General features: G+C 38.7%; 1 protein-coding gene across 31 annotated transcripts in view; it reads left to right on the top strand.

Annotated features, from left to right (window-relative positions):
- The window catches only part of NRXN3 (neurexin 3), a 1,684,741-nt gene that overhangs the window by 795,517 nt on the left and 872,961 nt on the right, over positions 1-16,263 (top strand). For all 31 annotated transcript variants that reach the window (XM_074392932.1, XM_074392912.1, XM_074392931.1 and 28 more), the window contains 3 exons: positions 5,506-5,625; positions 14,433-14,814; positions 15,797-15,987. In XM_074392932.1, the coding sequence (XP_074249033.1) occupies positions 5,506-5,625; positions 14,433-14,814; positions 15,797-15,987 (693 nt within the window). The remainder of the gene's footprint in view (positions 1-5,505; positions 5,626-14,432; positions 14,815-15,796; positions 15,988-16,263) is intronic.

Here is a 16,263-nt window from a genome sequence, read left to right as displayed (position 1 = left end):
AGTCAGGTGCTCAGGACAAGAATAGAGAAGTTACCTCAAGGAGGCCTTCCTGGAACATTTGATAAAGTAGCCAGTCCTCAATCCTCACTCCATATAGTAGCCAATCCTCAATCCTTGCTCCCCACCTTAACTACTTTTCACCATATTACCCTGTCTTGTTTTAGATAGGGTTGACAGAATCTACAATTATCTCATGTTACCTCATTTGTGTATTGTCTTGCAGATTTTCTCACCCCAAAGTAGACTGTAAACTGTAAGCAGGACCCCTTCTGTCTTGTTTATCTTTTTATCCTTCACAATGAGGATCAGAAAGAGCATCGGAATTCTGATGCTCAATTAACATTTGTGAAAGATGTGAATAGATAGTCTCTGCAAAACCCTGGCAGAGGTGAGTAACAGTACTGTATTAATATCCTGGGAGGCTGAAGTAGAAGATGAGCTGCAGAGAAAGGGGTGAGTAGTCTGTAGTTGAACTTTTACATGTGGCAGTCTCAATGCTGTTTGCCTATTGAAGCCTGATAAATGTTGGTGGTGTTTTAGTAGGTTTTAACTAGAAGCAGGGGCTCCTGGAGGGTGCTCAGTCTGAATAGCTGAGTCGCTTGTCCTTCTCACACCTCCCTGGGAGACTTCTCAGTAGAAGACTTCAAGAAAGCTCCCTGCTCCTTCCACACCTGTTGGAGGAGGTATGACAGCTATTCCTGAAGCTTATAAACTCCAGTAAGAATGAAATGATCTATTTGAGGTGTTCTGCCAAAGTGGCTCTAAAAATAATTATGATTTACAGTGTCCTTTTTTCCCAGTGAAAACAAATACTTTAAAATTAAGTTCGTAAAAACAAAACAAAACACCTCCTCCATCTCTGTTGGGTTATACACCCAAAGAAAACAACGAGAACCTGAAATTTTGTGGACAGAACATAAAATACCTTTTTCCTACTTCTCTGTCCTTTTCTTCTTCCTTCTGTCGTTTTCTTTTTCCTTATCATCCCTGCTTTTACTTGCCTAATCTGTTTTGTCTGGGGAGGATGTAAAATACAATGTGTGGTGTTATGGGCTTAGTACAATGCTTGTCACAGCTCAGCTAGCCTAGCCAAAGGTGCTGGTGGAAGCAAAGGTAAGTTTTCTTTCTTTACACGTCTTCGATGTCCTTCAAATCTAACACAGTTTGCCCTTTTGAGCATTTATTAACCATATCATTAGATGTATGCATCTTTCACTGCCTTTCTAAGAGGGTAAATTTCATATATTTTATGCATTGTAGAAATTTTGGTTCATGTAAAGCATAGTTTGAAGGGAGATCAAGTCGCTGTTTCATTTCCCTCCTTGAAAAATAGAAAGATGTTCAGGTAAAGCAAAGTGATTATGATACAGATATCACTCCCTCCCTCCCCCACCTCCACCCAAGCAAAAAAGTTTCCAATGGTTCCTCATACACTTTTGGAAACAGAGCTTTGTGGCATATGGAAGGAACTTCTACTCCCTGTGTATGAGCAAAACCATCTGGTTTAGTTGGTTTGGTCAGGTCCTAGAAATAGACTGACAAACACATGTATATCAGGGGTAACTTGTAGGCTTCCTGCTTATATTGCTCCTGGGGGGAATAACAAATTCATGTAATATGAACAGTCTAGTTTTTAAGACAACTGAAATAAATTAAAAATAATTAAAATCCAAAGTTTACCTTGTGAAGGTGTGTGCCTTTAGTAATGTTCACACATAGATTTTTAACATACGCTCCAATTTCTTGTCTGCCAAAAGGGGAAAAATCCAGTAATATCTGAGTGTCATCTTCCTCCAAGCAATCAGCAATGTGTTATCTCCTAATGTTTCAGTTTGATGTCATTACTGGTTCTGGCTTCTTAAAGAAAGAAGGCTCCCATAGGATTACTTTAGAATAGGTCAAGAAAAACAATCTAGTCCATGTATTTCATCCATGATATCTTGTTCTTTATCCCTCATTCAGCGGAGAATTAGGCCGTCTTCTGTGAAACAAAGCCTTACCCTAAAGAAATGGTGCTAAATGAGTTTTCAGTGAGGATAGCTTGTATGAGCATTTGGGTGTTATTACCCAAGGGATTCATTAAAGGCTCTCTGCTCTACAATAATAAACAATTCAATACTCTATTTTTATGAAGTTCTGCATCCCAGAAATCTTTTGCTTCTTTATTCCAGGCCTGGGTATCATTACCTGGGAAATTCAACTAAGGAATGTTAGGTAATTTATTAGTATTCTCTACTTAGATCCGTCAGTGACAGTTTAAGCAGCCTCAAGAGAATCAAAGAATTTTTTTTTGTGATCAAAATTTATTACTTAAACTAGGAAAGAGGGAAAAAGACATGTAATACATACATCTAATAGGTACCCAGTTGCAGATTATAATTTTCCTAGTTATGAAAATGCAGGAAAGCTGATGGTTTTGAGATTTCTTTTTTAAGTTCCCACTACTTTCATTTCAGATTTCGGTGTTTTCTTCTTTCTGTCTGAACCATCCTTTACTTAGGTGAAGAACTCTTTACATTCATTGTTTCGCTGATGCTACTTCACTGGGTTTTTGCTTAAATGGCCAGAAAATGTCATCCCTAGACTAGATCATCCGGTTTGAAAACAGAACAGTGTGTATGTTTCCACCTTCAGCTTGTGTCTGCCTGTTGCATTACTTCTCAATTCACTTTTATGCCTGGGCTACTGATCAGGTTTGCTTCTCCTCTCTCTTTGCCTAGATTTCCTGCTGAGTTTAAACATCACTTATCATCTAGTAGAATGAGTTGACCTTTTGATTTAAGGATAAATGCCATTGACTCTCTGCTTCTAGAGGCCAAGAGTTTTACAAAATCCCACTGTGACTTATTTATTTATTGTTTGAAAATGAATATCAAATACAATTCCATGTCATTTTAGTGAGATAGGTGTGAATTTTTTTTTCTACTCTAAGAATAAGAATTGTTAGTGTTGGAGGTACCAAATGTAATAAATAGTAGGGCGTAAGAAGTTTCAGGTTTTTTAAAATGCATTTTTATTCATGGACCATCACATTCCAAAGTTTCACAATCAAATGGACAGTTAAGTATTTCTGTTTGAATCTGACCAAATGTGAATATCTCAATGATATCATAAGATGTGATATACCTCCAAACATTAGCATCACTGGACTGAGAGAAGGCTCGTTTTTACATCTCTATAGGTACTGTGACACAAATGACACAGTGTTCCCAAACTACTATGTTTGTGTTAGTCGTTTTCCCCTTATCTCGTCCCCAATCATAAAAATTAAGCGATGTACAAAAATTGCCTACAGAACAGATGCCATTTTACAGAAGATGTTTTAAATAGCCCATACTTATAGCAGTTCTGCCTTCATAGCTAATAGTCTCCACATCTTTCTTTACTTCTTTCTTTCTTATTGAAGCATTTGCATGTAGAATAAAGAGGATAAAAACATAAAAAAACAAAGACAGATGTGTTTTTTCTGAGAACATCTGTTCGTGCTGTAAAGTATCCACATGACGTGATCTACCTTCTTTCCACTTTCTTTGCCCTCACTGTTTGTTGTTGTGAAGGCAACTGTTGGGTCAATCTTAGGCCTGAACTTAATAAGATAATGAATAGTGGCATCTAATGACTTGAAAATGTAGGGAAATTCTGTTATAATACATACATTTTATGTAATATTGAGACAAACATACAAAGTAAGAGAAGCTGAGATTGAAAATAAGATGGTTAATTGTAGAATTATTTTATTCCTAAGGTTCATTGTTCTCATGGCATCACGACCTAATTTTCAGTGCATTTGGGCCTTTAGGTTTCTTTACTAAATGTTCAAGATTCTTGTCAATTTGGGTTGCACTTGGGCATTGGGTACATTCTTAAAATTATTAAATATAAGTTATTTGCTGTGCACATCATAAATAAAAGAAACATTTTTCCCTTTGAAAGTCTGTTTATTATTCAAGAGGAGAATTCCTCTAAACTCGAACTACTACCATAACTCATATAACCAGCAGGAAATAGAAATACTAATTACTCAAAATTAAAAGGTGTAGTTTGAAATTACCCAGAGACTTATGTTCCCCTATATAAAATATCTTCGGTCTTGGATGTAGAGGAGGGAGAAGAGTGGCTAGTGACAGTTAAGTGATAAAGCTTACAAAATTATTTAGATAAAAATATTTTGACCCTACATAGAAACAGACCTATGTAGATATTGATTATTCAAGCATTCATTAAAGCCCCTGTGCACTTGGTCCTGTGCTCAGCATATGTTGGAGCCAAGTATATGGTTTTCCAAACTATTTCACATGCATAATATCCATAGGGATATATTAGTCACTTGTATGCTGGATTATATTTTTTCCTAGCCTTTTTCAGGAATGAAGCTTTTCACATATAGATTGACTAATCCAAAAATATTTAATCAGTCTCTTTCTTCATGAGCTCAGCTATCCTCCTAGAAAGAGCAAACTTTGCCCATCTTCTTCTATGCAGTCTTCTTTGTCTTTTAAATTTGCATTTCAGATCAGTAATGATATATGTCCTAAGATAATGTGATATGTTCTCCCTTTGTTTGCTGGTTGTTTTAATGCGTCCCTGCGTCTCTATCTTGCCATCGTTTGCCCCTAAGTACAATTCCTGTTACCCCTGATTCTTTATAGAGTTCACTTGACCTTTAGCTTGAGAATCTGGAGGATGAAGCTCTTGAGACAACTTGGTTTAGTCCTCTAGTTAGTGGCACTTTCTATTAGTCATGTTTTTGTCCTAAAAACTTTTAAGTTTGGAACTTTCCATTATTTCCGCTTTTAGGTCTTTGGATCCTTTTGGAGGATGATGAACAATGGGAAATTGATGAACGATGGGAAATTGATGAACCATGGGCAAAGTCTGGGAGCCCTCACATTCCCTTCAGGAGCATTATTTATGATGGGTTTTAAGACGTGACATTATTATTGTTGTAATGCTTACTACTGTGATTTCTATGGTTGTAACTTCTCATAGGACCCTGTGTTAATGGAAATGTCAAGTTAAGGCAGTATGTGTTGCACAGTTCTTTTCTCATCCTATTGGTGGATACTCTCTAAAAACCAGACTGGTGTATAATGCCTAAATGGCCAAATTATTCTAAAGGAAAAAAAAATCGTGGTAAATTTCCTACGTCTTCAAGAAAGTCATCTGAATTCGAAGACTTTGAGAGATGAATGACCGCCAACTACAGCTTCCTGTCAATGATTGCTTACTGCCATTGGCATTTGCAATCCTTATATGTAAGATAAAGGAAGGCACTTTTTTCCTTCATTACTGTGCCATTATCCTTTATGTTTGAATTGAGACTTTTGCATTTGGGGACTCCTATAGAGAATCCTGTTGGCTCAGTAAAATTAGACTAGACTTTGAGTAGAAGATAATTCCTTGAATGCTGCTGGGTCATGTGCACCAGTGTGGTTTTGACAGCCCTGATGGATGAGCACTACTTTGAGAATTGATTCTAACTTTGGCACTTACTACCACCCTTAGGCAAAGGACCAGAGACCCTGTATGCAGGGCAGAAGCTCAATGACAATGAGTGGCACACCGTTCGGGTGGTGCGGAGAGGAAAAAGCCTTAAGTTAACCGTGGATGACGATGTGGCGGAGGGTGAGTATAACTCTAGTGAAACTCGCCTCTCTTTTCTCTCATAGTCCTCTGTCGTTCAATGAGCAAACAGTGTTTTGCAGAACTGTTTATTTTGCATAGTTTAAGTCACAAGTCATGTTTTCTGTTGACAAACTCAAGCAAGGCTAAGGTCTTCCTCTGTGTTTTACAATCCCTTTTCATCAATGTGTCTTATGGAAATTACCGACTAACTATAACTACATATTTATGGGTCTCTCTCCTTAGGCGTAGAGTATGTGTCTGGAGAACAGATGTAGGGCTCTACAGATCCTTTTATTACTCAATCATTCAAAAATCAGTTGTCAATCATCCTCCCATATGCCAGTTTCTTCCATCAGTGAGTGAATCACTCTCTAGTAAAAGAGATGGACAAACCAGAAATTCGGAACATTACAGGTAAAAGTAAGTACTAAAACAGTGCACGATACTTACGAGGTGCTGAATAAGGTTTGGTTTAATTAATTACTTATTTAATCATTATTAATTATCTATTCTGTACCACCCACTATTTTAGAAGGCACTGAGACTGCAATGGTGAACAAACAAGCACATTTTTGGCCTGGCGGAATTTACATTTAGAAGGGTGAAGAATAAATTAATGAATCCATTCATTTGGAAACACACATTCAGAGCTCCACACAATCAACAAGTATTTCCTAAGAGTCTGTTCTATGTCAGCAGCATGCTAGAATTGTGGAAGATAAAACAGAAATGGGTGAGATTGCCTGTTTCCTCAAATAATGAACCAATCAAGCAGATTAGATAGGACTCTGGTATTTGGAAATAGGATAAAAATATAGAATAAGATTCTAATTTTGGTGAGTGAGATTACACTTTGTTAATCAGAAAAGAGAATTACCCATGTGGGCTGGAGAAATCCGGAGTGGTTTGTAAAGGTGCATCTTCAGCCCGAATTTGATGGTGGATGTAATTGATGAAGGCTGAGGTACAAGAGAGAGGGTGTCATCAAGCGCTATTTTACATGATCTCACTTATAAGTCTGCCCTTTCTGATGATATAGAGCAAAACACATCTGTGAAGCAGAATTCTTGTCCATGGGAAAAGGAGACTTGAGGCCGCAGCGGGTATTACATGTAACACTGCTGGCATCAGATCTGGGCCCTGATGTTCACTTGCAGGATGTGAGGAAAGTTAACATTCCTGGGGCTTATCAAATGCAGTCAGTGGTCTAAGCCATCTCTGTCGTTTCTTCTGTGAGTAAGACACTCAGGAGCCCTGCGGTCTAATACAATCATTGCCATTAAAATGCTTCTCTTTTTCTTAATTTCTTCATTTTAAAAATTGAAATTCTATTATTTCTATGGCCTTTTCCAGTATGAATGTTGTGGAATTTGGGATCTTATAATTTAATTTTATATTTGTGAGCCTGAATTTCTATGCTTCTGGAATCAGGAAATACAGTAAGACATGTATGTGCATGAGCAGTTTGTGTGTGTATGTGTGTGTGTGTGTGTGTGTGTGTGTGTGTGTGTGTGTGTAGGGAAGGGCAGCCTGTGGATTAAAGAAGAGCATCTAGGCACATATTTAGTGGCCAGTAGGCCTTAGAAACTGTTAGTTGTTTTAAGCATATCAGCTCCTTTAATCTTCTGTCATTCACTGGTACCCTTTAAAAGTAAGTGTTCTTAATGTCATTTTACGGAAAGAAAGCGTGAAACTTTGAGGTAGTTATATAATTAAGCTACAGACCCATGCCAGTGTAATTCCATAAGATCATTCTGCTTGGTGTACTTAAAAATCTATCACAAGAAAATAATTTATCTTACAGTATGGAAAAAATCTAATGGAATGGATTGGAGTGAGATAGGGAATGCATTAGCTTATTAACGTCTCCTAAGAAACTTATAGGAGGTAGATGAGAACACGCCACCTCTCCCTCACAAAAGCAAAGACAAGCAGAACCACCACAACACTTACCCAAAACACTTGGATTACACACAGGCATCACTTAGATGCGGTGGCTCACGCCTGTAATCCAAGCACTTTGGAGGCCAAGGCAGGTGGATCACCTGAGGTCGGGAGTTCAAGACCAGCCTGAACAACATGGTGACACCCCGTCTTTAAAAAAATAAATAAATAAAATGAAAAAAGAAATTAAAAAAAAAAAAGAAAAGAAAAGAAATGGGAAGTAAAGTTACTGGCCTACATGCCTGAAGAGTAAATTCACGTTCTGAAATGAACGTTTTAAAAGAGATGTACAAATGCTTACATTATGTAGAGCCCACAGCCAATCTGAAGTCATTTTTCAAGAACTGTATTAACTGTTGGTGCATCCAGAGCTTGCAAAGGCCCCGGTGATAAGTCACACATCTCTGGCTCACTCCTCCGGGCTTGTCCCTGAAAGGGGTGGTGGGATTCACAGCATCTTCTGAAAAGCAGCCACTAGATGGCGGCATCACCCTGACTCTCCTCGCAGTGAGTTCCTTTCACTTTCCCTGGAAAATAAATGCTCCAAAAGTTTAGTCATGAAGAATTACGGAACTGAGGGAACTATAATGTGTATTCTCTCTCTCAGTCAATATTCCTCTATGAAAACTTTGGAATAAAGATATTTGTAAATTGCACTTTCTTTTACCGCTATTAATTAAAAACGCAGGGCTAAGTCACGAAATGCCGGTACCCAGTAATTTGACTTTTGAAATTAATGAAGCTCTTTCATTTTCAGACGTGCCCCCCACACCCCTGAACTTCTTTACTGATGGAAGAAAGCAGCCAGAAGGATAAAGAAATGTGGGAGAGGATAAGAGCTGTTTTGCTTATGAGCTACAGTCTTGGATTGCTTTTTACAGTGATAAGGGGTTGGGAAATTTTAATTTTAGTTCATAGAAGTCATAAAATCAGGCAATGAAACTAAAATACCCACAGTCCTCAAGTTACTAAGTAGTGTCTCTGACTTATTTAGTAATCCTTTTACTATTCTTAAAAGTCCCCCGGTGTGTCCAGTTTTCAGCTACTTTATAGAAATTATGAAGAGAATAGGTCCGACTCACAAGAAATCAAAAGCAACGTTAGAAATATTCCACATCCTGGTGTTTATCATTTATTGTAATGTGACTGTATTATTTATTTGAAAAGCATTAACTTTGGTTGACAATAAGAATTGATTAAGCTATGTTTCTGTTATTAAAAATATATTACTATACCAAGTATAAACTTGAGTTATGCTCTTCAGAATTGGGGCCTAATGCTACATGAACTGCCTCCTCTACCTAGAACTTCTTGCTAGTACCTAAATTCATCCTTGCTAGTACAAAAACGTGACTATCCTGGTTCATGCTGAATTTTCTGTAAAAAGTCATTTTGCAAAATTAAAATTTATTTCTCATAGTAATTTTAAAAACTTGATAAACTAGGATTGAGGAATGTTATGTCAAACAAAATGAAATGGGGTTCTTTATCGCAAGGCTTATTAGGAGACTTTAATAAGCTAATGTACATTGTAAGTCATTGATAAGTATTTGCTATTTTGTTTTTGTTCTAGAAACTTTTTAATAAAGCATTTTATACCACACACTTACACACTTTAAAAAAATGCTGATATTATGGAGAAACGGATGTGGGACCAGTAGAGCTAGGGAATTATGGGTAAAATATGAAGATTCTTTACTGGTACCCTATAAGTCTTCATTTTCTTAACTTCTCTCCCCAAGTCTAAGAACCATGAAAGGTCCATTTGCTTCCTTTCAGCCTTTCCCATTATTATTCTTTTTGCTGAGCTCTTAGTTTTGGCCAGGAAACTTATATGTAGAAATGATGAGGACCCAAGCCTTGACCCTAAAGCAAATGTCTCAAATACAAGGCCCTCCCCGCAAAGTGAGGAATGCTGGCTATGCTCAGACCCCTCTGGTAGCCACTGTGGGACATATAGAAGACAGAAGAGGTGACCTCTACTTAAAACAGAGCTCACATTCTCACGGATCACAAGGTCAGGAGACCGAGACCATCCTGGCTAACACAGTGAAACCCTGTCTCTACTAAAAAAAAAAAAATACAAAAATTAGTTGGATGTGGTGGCATGCGCCTGTAGTCTCAGCTGCTTGGGAGGCTGAGGCAAGAGAATCAGTTGAACCTGGGAGGAGGAGGTTGCAGTGAGCTGAGATCACACCACCGCACTCGAGCCTGGGTGACAGAGAGAGACTCTGTCTCAAGAAAAAAAAAAAAAAAAAGAAAAAGCCCATATTCTCACACACGAAAAAGAGAAAATCAATAAATGAAATGACCAGAACATGATTCAGTCATTTCAGAGGAAAATGAATGCATCATAATTAGTAATGGCACACAGTTGAAGCCATGGGGATTCTATTAAGTACTTTACATGTGTTGATACATTTAACCCTGCTAACATCATCCCTGCTTTACAGATGGGAATCTGAGGCATAGAAAAATCCAGTAACTCCTTCAAGCTAACCCAGTGAAGAAGTCTTGGAGGCAGAATGCAAAGTCAGGCAGTTCAGCCCTGGACTCTCCCTGCTCAACCACTTGATGCTATTGCTGCATAGGAATAGGAAGTTATAGCTTGAACCTGGCCAGAATTTTCCACGAGTACATGTCGTTCATCACTCTGAGAGCTGGTGTGGAGACTCCTTTTTGGCCCTCAGTGAAATATAGAAGTGAACGAGGAGGCAAGGCAACAGAGCTGCTTTAGGGGAAGTGCTGAATATATTACCCATGAATTAGATGGAATGACATTCTGATACTGGGCCATAGGGAAGAAGTACAAGCTCCTTTCAACAGCTTCTGCATGGACATTTCACCAGTTAAATTCTACCTACTGCTTTTCTTGGACAATGATGTGAGGAATAAGTCAGACCTTTTTTCCAAAGACAGTTTATTGTACTAGTAAAGATATAGGCTTTGGAATTAGCACACTTGAGTTCAGTGTAGGGGTCTACCATTTACCACCTCTATGAATCTTGATCAAACGGCTTAAACTCTGCAAGCTAAATGTCCTAACCTCTAAAGCAAGAGAAAGATACCAATCTACAATTTTATTGTGATAACGACATTTCTTAGTGATTATGCAGTATTTAGGACAGTGCCTGCCTTATATGGAATTTTCAGTAGTCTTGGTTTTGCCTTGTTATCTTTCTCCCCAGTTACTTCTCTTTCCTCTGAAGTTTGAAAGAAACTTCTGTGAGGTATGAATATATTTGCCTCTTACCTGGAAAAGAGGTTCACTTCGCAGACAGCATTCAGAGGAGATGAGTGAAATGTTTCCATCACTGCTATTGAACAAATGACACACAGATTAAAAAAAAAATTATTTGGTTAGGCACAGGTTTCAAACTTTCACCAATCTTTCATGCTTTTCCCAGGTGCAATAATATACTTTTTTTTTTTTTAGGTCTCCATCCACAAAGGAGTAAGTTCTTTTAGCTCACAGGGAGGCCAATTTCTTTTCTTTTCTTTTCTTTTTTGTTTGTTGAGATGGTGTCTCACTCTGTTGCTCAGGCTGGAGTGCAGTGGCGTGATCTCAGCTCATTGCAATCTTCATCTCCAGGGTTCAAGCAATTCTTCTGCCTCAGCCTCCTGGGTAGCTGGGACTACAGGCATGTGCCACTATGCCTGGCTAATATTTTTTATTTTTAGTAGAGATGGAGTTTCACCATGTTAGTTAGCATGGTCTCGATCTCCTGATCTCGTGATTCCCCTGCCTCAGCCCCCCAAGCCAATACCTTTTCTGATTGGATCCCACATGGCCTTCTTCCCTTTCTGTCACCAACTTTTAGTTGAGGCTTCTATGTGAGTCACCTTGAATTCTCAGTTTGTGTTCCTGGGCTAAGCTCTTAAATTCCATCATTAACTTCGCTTCTTGTACTTATCCACGTCCATGCTCAGTCTCTCTACTATCTCAATCAATACTTTTTTTTTTTTCTGTAAAAAGTTGAGTTTCTAATGAGCAGAATTTCCTAACCCCTCAATCCTGGAGGTCACTTTATCCAGAACTTCTCTGAAAGCTCCCACTTGACTTTAATATTGTCTCTTCAGATTCCTTTTGGAACCCCAGTCTTCACCAGAGATTCCCCATTCTCACCTCTTAGCTCTAATCTTAGATTGTTTTCTTTGTAAAATAAGAATTAGCGTGACTAGCAGCAGCATCATAGTTCAGTTTCTCTGTTTCCATGGAAATTGACTATGACTCCCCCTCCCCATCATTTTCCAGCCCAGCTCCCCTTCCTGGTAGGAGTAGCTATATCAAATTTGACATTGGATGCTTCTTTCGGTCACTTCATTATTTTAGAACATGAGAATTTGGGAGGCTTAATTTTTAAGTTGCTTTTTATTTTCACAACCAGTATGATTTTTAACATGAAGTAATTTTATTTCCTAGTTATTTGTTAGATTTATGTTGCATTTTGATTTTTATATTTAAGTTAACCAACATATTTTTTCTTATATTAAGAGAGTGATTTGTCACTGATTGTCAAAACATCACATAGAAACTCATAACATGTAAGTCTGATTTTTGTGCTTATAGGGAATATGAGAAATTTTTATTGATTTAGAGACAATGTCTCACTCTGTTACCTAGGCTGGAGTACAGCCTCAAACTCCTGGGTTCCAGTGATCTGCCTACCTTAGCCTCCTGAGTAGCTAGGTAGCTTGCACTATAGGTATACATCTTCATGTTTGGCTAATATTTTAAAAATTTTTGTAGAGACTGGGTCTTGCTATGTTACCCAGGCTGGCATTGAACACATAGCCTCAAACAATCTTTCTGTCTCTACCCAAAAATGCTGGGATTACAGGCATGAGCCACTGTCCCCAGCCCATTCTTTAAATTAGATCTGAGTTTGTTCCCAAAGAGATAAAATCAATATTGAGTGCTTAAGGGTGTGATCAGGTTTAGTCTCCCAGATATTGAAGTTTAAGAGACCTAAGAAAATGCAATTCTCCCTTTTTTTTGTCACTGGAATTCTGAGCCAATAGAGAAAAAAAATTGCAATGCAGATGGAAGGCAAATATCTTTTTTATTAGCAATAACACGTATTTAATATTGCTTTTACCTACTGAACTTCAGAATTAGAATTGCCCACTTGAATAGTAGTTCAGAACTGGGGCAGGCATCCTTCATGGAAGTAAGGCTTGCTCCTGTAACACCCATTCTGTCACTATATGCAGTAGATGGACATTTCTGAAGGTGCTCCAGCAAAGAGGAACAGGAGCTGTCAGGGGCTGAGCTAAGCACACACAGCTTCTCTTTGTAGATTATCTTAATATTTCTGATTATGTCACTTCTTCAGGAAAGTTGCTGAAGAGGAAATAAAGAGATGCTATCAGTGTCTTGCTAGTAGAGTGTCTTCAATGTAGAAGGCAACAATGAGAAAGGAAAGGAAGAATTTCCCCTCCCTTCCTTCTAACGCTTGGCAGTAGAACACGGTTTGTTCTGTTTAACATGATTTTTTTATATCAGTGTTGAAGAAGCCGATTTCTACTCTAGCTACATTAATGATGTTTTTCTTTATTTTGCTGTTAAAATTTCCAGTCTCTTTCATTTATTTCAAGCTCTCCTTATCCCCTCTGCCCTGGTCACGCGCCACTTCTAGGGAAAATCGGTAATGAAATTTGTAAATGGTTTGTTTGTATCAGCTAAAGATATTTCCATTGTAAATGTCAGAAACCCAACTCAGCTGCTTAAAGCATGAAAGGGAGTCTATTGCCACACAGTCTGAAAAAGCCCAGAGGTGCCTGGCTGGATAGAGAGCCTCAAAAGACAGAACAAGTGTTATTTGTGCTGAGTCTCTTCGTGTTGTAATGTCTTTGGGTTGCTAGTCCTCTGATCCTTCTGATTATCTTACAGCCTCCAGGAACTCTAAGCTTTCTTCTTACCTCTCCAGCAGTCCTTGCTTACAAAGAATGCCTCTTTCCTAAGTGTACCAGCCAGAGCCCTGGAGCTGAGTGTGGCTGGGCTGGCTTGGGCTGTTGCCAGTACTGAAAGTGGTTCCTAAATCAGCCACAAGAGGATCACTTTGGAACTTGTTAGAAATGCAGGTTCTCAGGCCTCATCCCAGACTTTTGAATTCTAAACTCTGAGGACCTAACCCCTCTAGGTGGTTCTGATGCACGCTGACATTTAATAAGCACTTTTTTTAGTCTGTAGTCCAAAGTATGTGACAGTTAGGGGGATAAAATACATTGAGTGGTCCAGACTGAACAGCTTGATTAGAGTCAACTTTATCCAGTCCAGGTGGTTGAAAGGTCAAGAGAGGTGGGTACCTTCCTAAAAAAAAAAATTACGTGTTATTATTAAAATAAAGTAATAGTCACTGGGCAGGTAAAGTCAACTGATCCTCTGTAATAGAACCCTTCCCACAAGTACTAGGTGGTGAGGTATTGTGAGAAGAAATATTTGGTAGTAAATGCCCAGGACTTGTTTGTTGTATCTTTACAAGGGTCAGAGCAACAAAGACATTCCTTCTTATGCTGTGTATTACTGTCCAGTTATTCTCCTGAGTGGAGAATACCTTTGGTTTTATCTTTTAGCCTGAGTTACTCAGGACCTCACATTTCTCCTTGTATGATGAGCCATGCTGAGCAGCTGCGTGAGAGCGTGGGATTCAGGACATGTAATTTGCGCAAGGCTAGTCCTCAGTGCCCTGACTGAGGTCAAGTAAGGTGTCTACCATATTAAATATTTGGTTTTCTGGAACTCATGCAGGAAAACTGAATATTCTGTGTGGAAACAAGTTACAGCCTCAAAACATACTTATGAGTGCTGTGATAAATAATGGTAACCTTTCCTGTGTGTACCTCATTTGCAATGTTCACAGGTACCATGGTGGGAGACCACACCCGTCTGGAGTTCCACAACATTGAAACGGGAATCATGACTGAGAAACGTTACATCTCCGTCGTCCCCTCCAGCTTCATTGGCCATCTGCAGAGCCTCATGTTTAATGGCCTTCTCTACATTGACTTGTGCAAAAATGGTGACATTGATTATTGTGAGCTGAAGGCTCGTTTTGGACTGAGGAACATCATCGCTGACCCCGTCACCTTCAAGACCAAGAGCAGCTACCTGAGCCTTGCCACCCTCCAGGCTTATACCTCCATGCACCTCTTCTTCCAGTTCAAGACCACCTCACCAGATGGCTTTATTCTCTTCAACAGCGGTGATGGCAATGACTTCATTGCAGTCGAGCTTGTAAAGGGGTAAGTAGAAGGGATCACGACTTATGTTGGATGTCTTCAATGTGCTGAAGCCCTAAATAAAATATGGACATAAAAATAAGTGGTCTAGGCTGGGCTTGGTGGCTTACACCTGTAATCCTAGCACTTTGGGAGGCCAAGATGGGTGGATCACCTGAGGTCAGGAGTTCAAGACCAGCCTGACCATCATGGTGAAACCCCATCTTTAAAAAAAAAAAAAAAAGAAAAGAAAAGAAAAGAAAAGAAATAAAAATAATAATAAATAAATAAATAAATGGTGTATTCTACTCCCTACCCTCCGTTCCTGACACATTCTAGCATCCTCCTTGATTCAATAGATCCATAAAATTATTAGGTCTGAAAAGGAGAGAGGCTCATGATTTAATTTAAAGGTCTTCCATTAACTCAACAATCGCAGACATTTTGCTATGGAATGTAGCCCTTTAAAACTATAGAAGAAAAGCTTATTTTTGCAAAAGAAGGTGGTTTGTGTTGCGTCTAATTCTTGAGTATTACTAACTACAGCCACCCAATTTATACCAAAAAACGAAACATAGATATTTTTAATCCTACCATTAGCCCATATAGGCAAGTTTTTAGGAGCTACCCTTTCTTCAAGACATTTTACTATCGTGTATTGGAAAATAATCAAAACGGAAAACCAAAACTCAAACGGATTCATGGTTGACTGTGAATTTAAAAGTCACCCCTAGAGTTTTATAGCTTACAACTTGTGCTACTTTGATTCTGGAGAGTATTGCTAGGTAGTGTTATGGACTCACGAGTATAGAATTAAAGTGAAGCCTGATGGAATAAAATCTGACTATTCTTGTAACCTTATATCCAGATTTAAATTATTTCTGCATTCTGCCAGTCTAGCATGAGGGATTTGAAGCCCCCTATGTCAATTACACACATATAGCCATTAAACCACTTCAGGGAATTTCCAACTATTGGGTGTGGTTTTCTTTCTTTCTTCTCCTAGGTATATACACTATGTTTTTGACCTCGGAAATGGTCCCAATGTGATCAAAGGCAACAGTGACCGCCCCCTGAATGACAACCAGTGGCACAATGTCGTCATCACTCGGGACAATAGTAACACGCACAGCCTGAAGGTGGACACCAGAGTGGTCACTCAGGTTATCAATGGTGCCAAAAACCTGGATTTGAAAGGTAAACCTTGCAAAGAAGTTTCGTTTTTAATAGAGCGTTTCTTACAGTAGATAGACTGTTTCCAGAGGCAAACCGCAGGTTCAGAGTGCCATGCATTTTTGATACATCATGCATATCCTGTTTTAACAATGTTGAGCTATCTTGTAATGTCATTTGTTCCGTTTTTACTTAGACAACCCATCAAAGAGGTTCATTTTCTCTGATTACTTCGGGAATGTCATGATGCGGGGGCTGAGTGATGACATGATAAATGTCAAAATGTGGGAGGGGCCGTGA

The sequence above is a fragment of the Saimiri boliviensis genome, chromosome 2, assembly GCF_048565385.1.
Source record: "Saimiri boliviensis isolate mSaiBol1 chromosome 2, mSaiBol1.pri, whole genome shotgun sequence".
In the NCBI taxonomy this organism is placed as follows: domain Eukaryota; kingdom Metazoa; phylum Chordata; class Mammalia; order Primates; family Cebidae; genus Saimiri; species Saimiri boliviensis.
The sequence above is the reverse complement of the archived record's forward strand: the minus strand, read 5'-3'. Positions and strand labels throughout refer to the sequence as shown.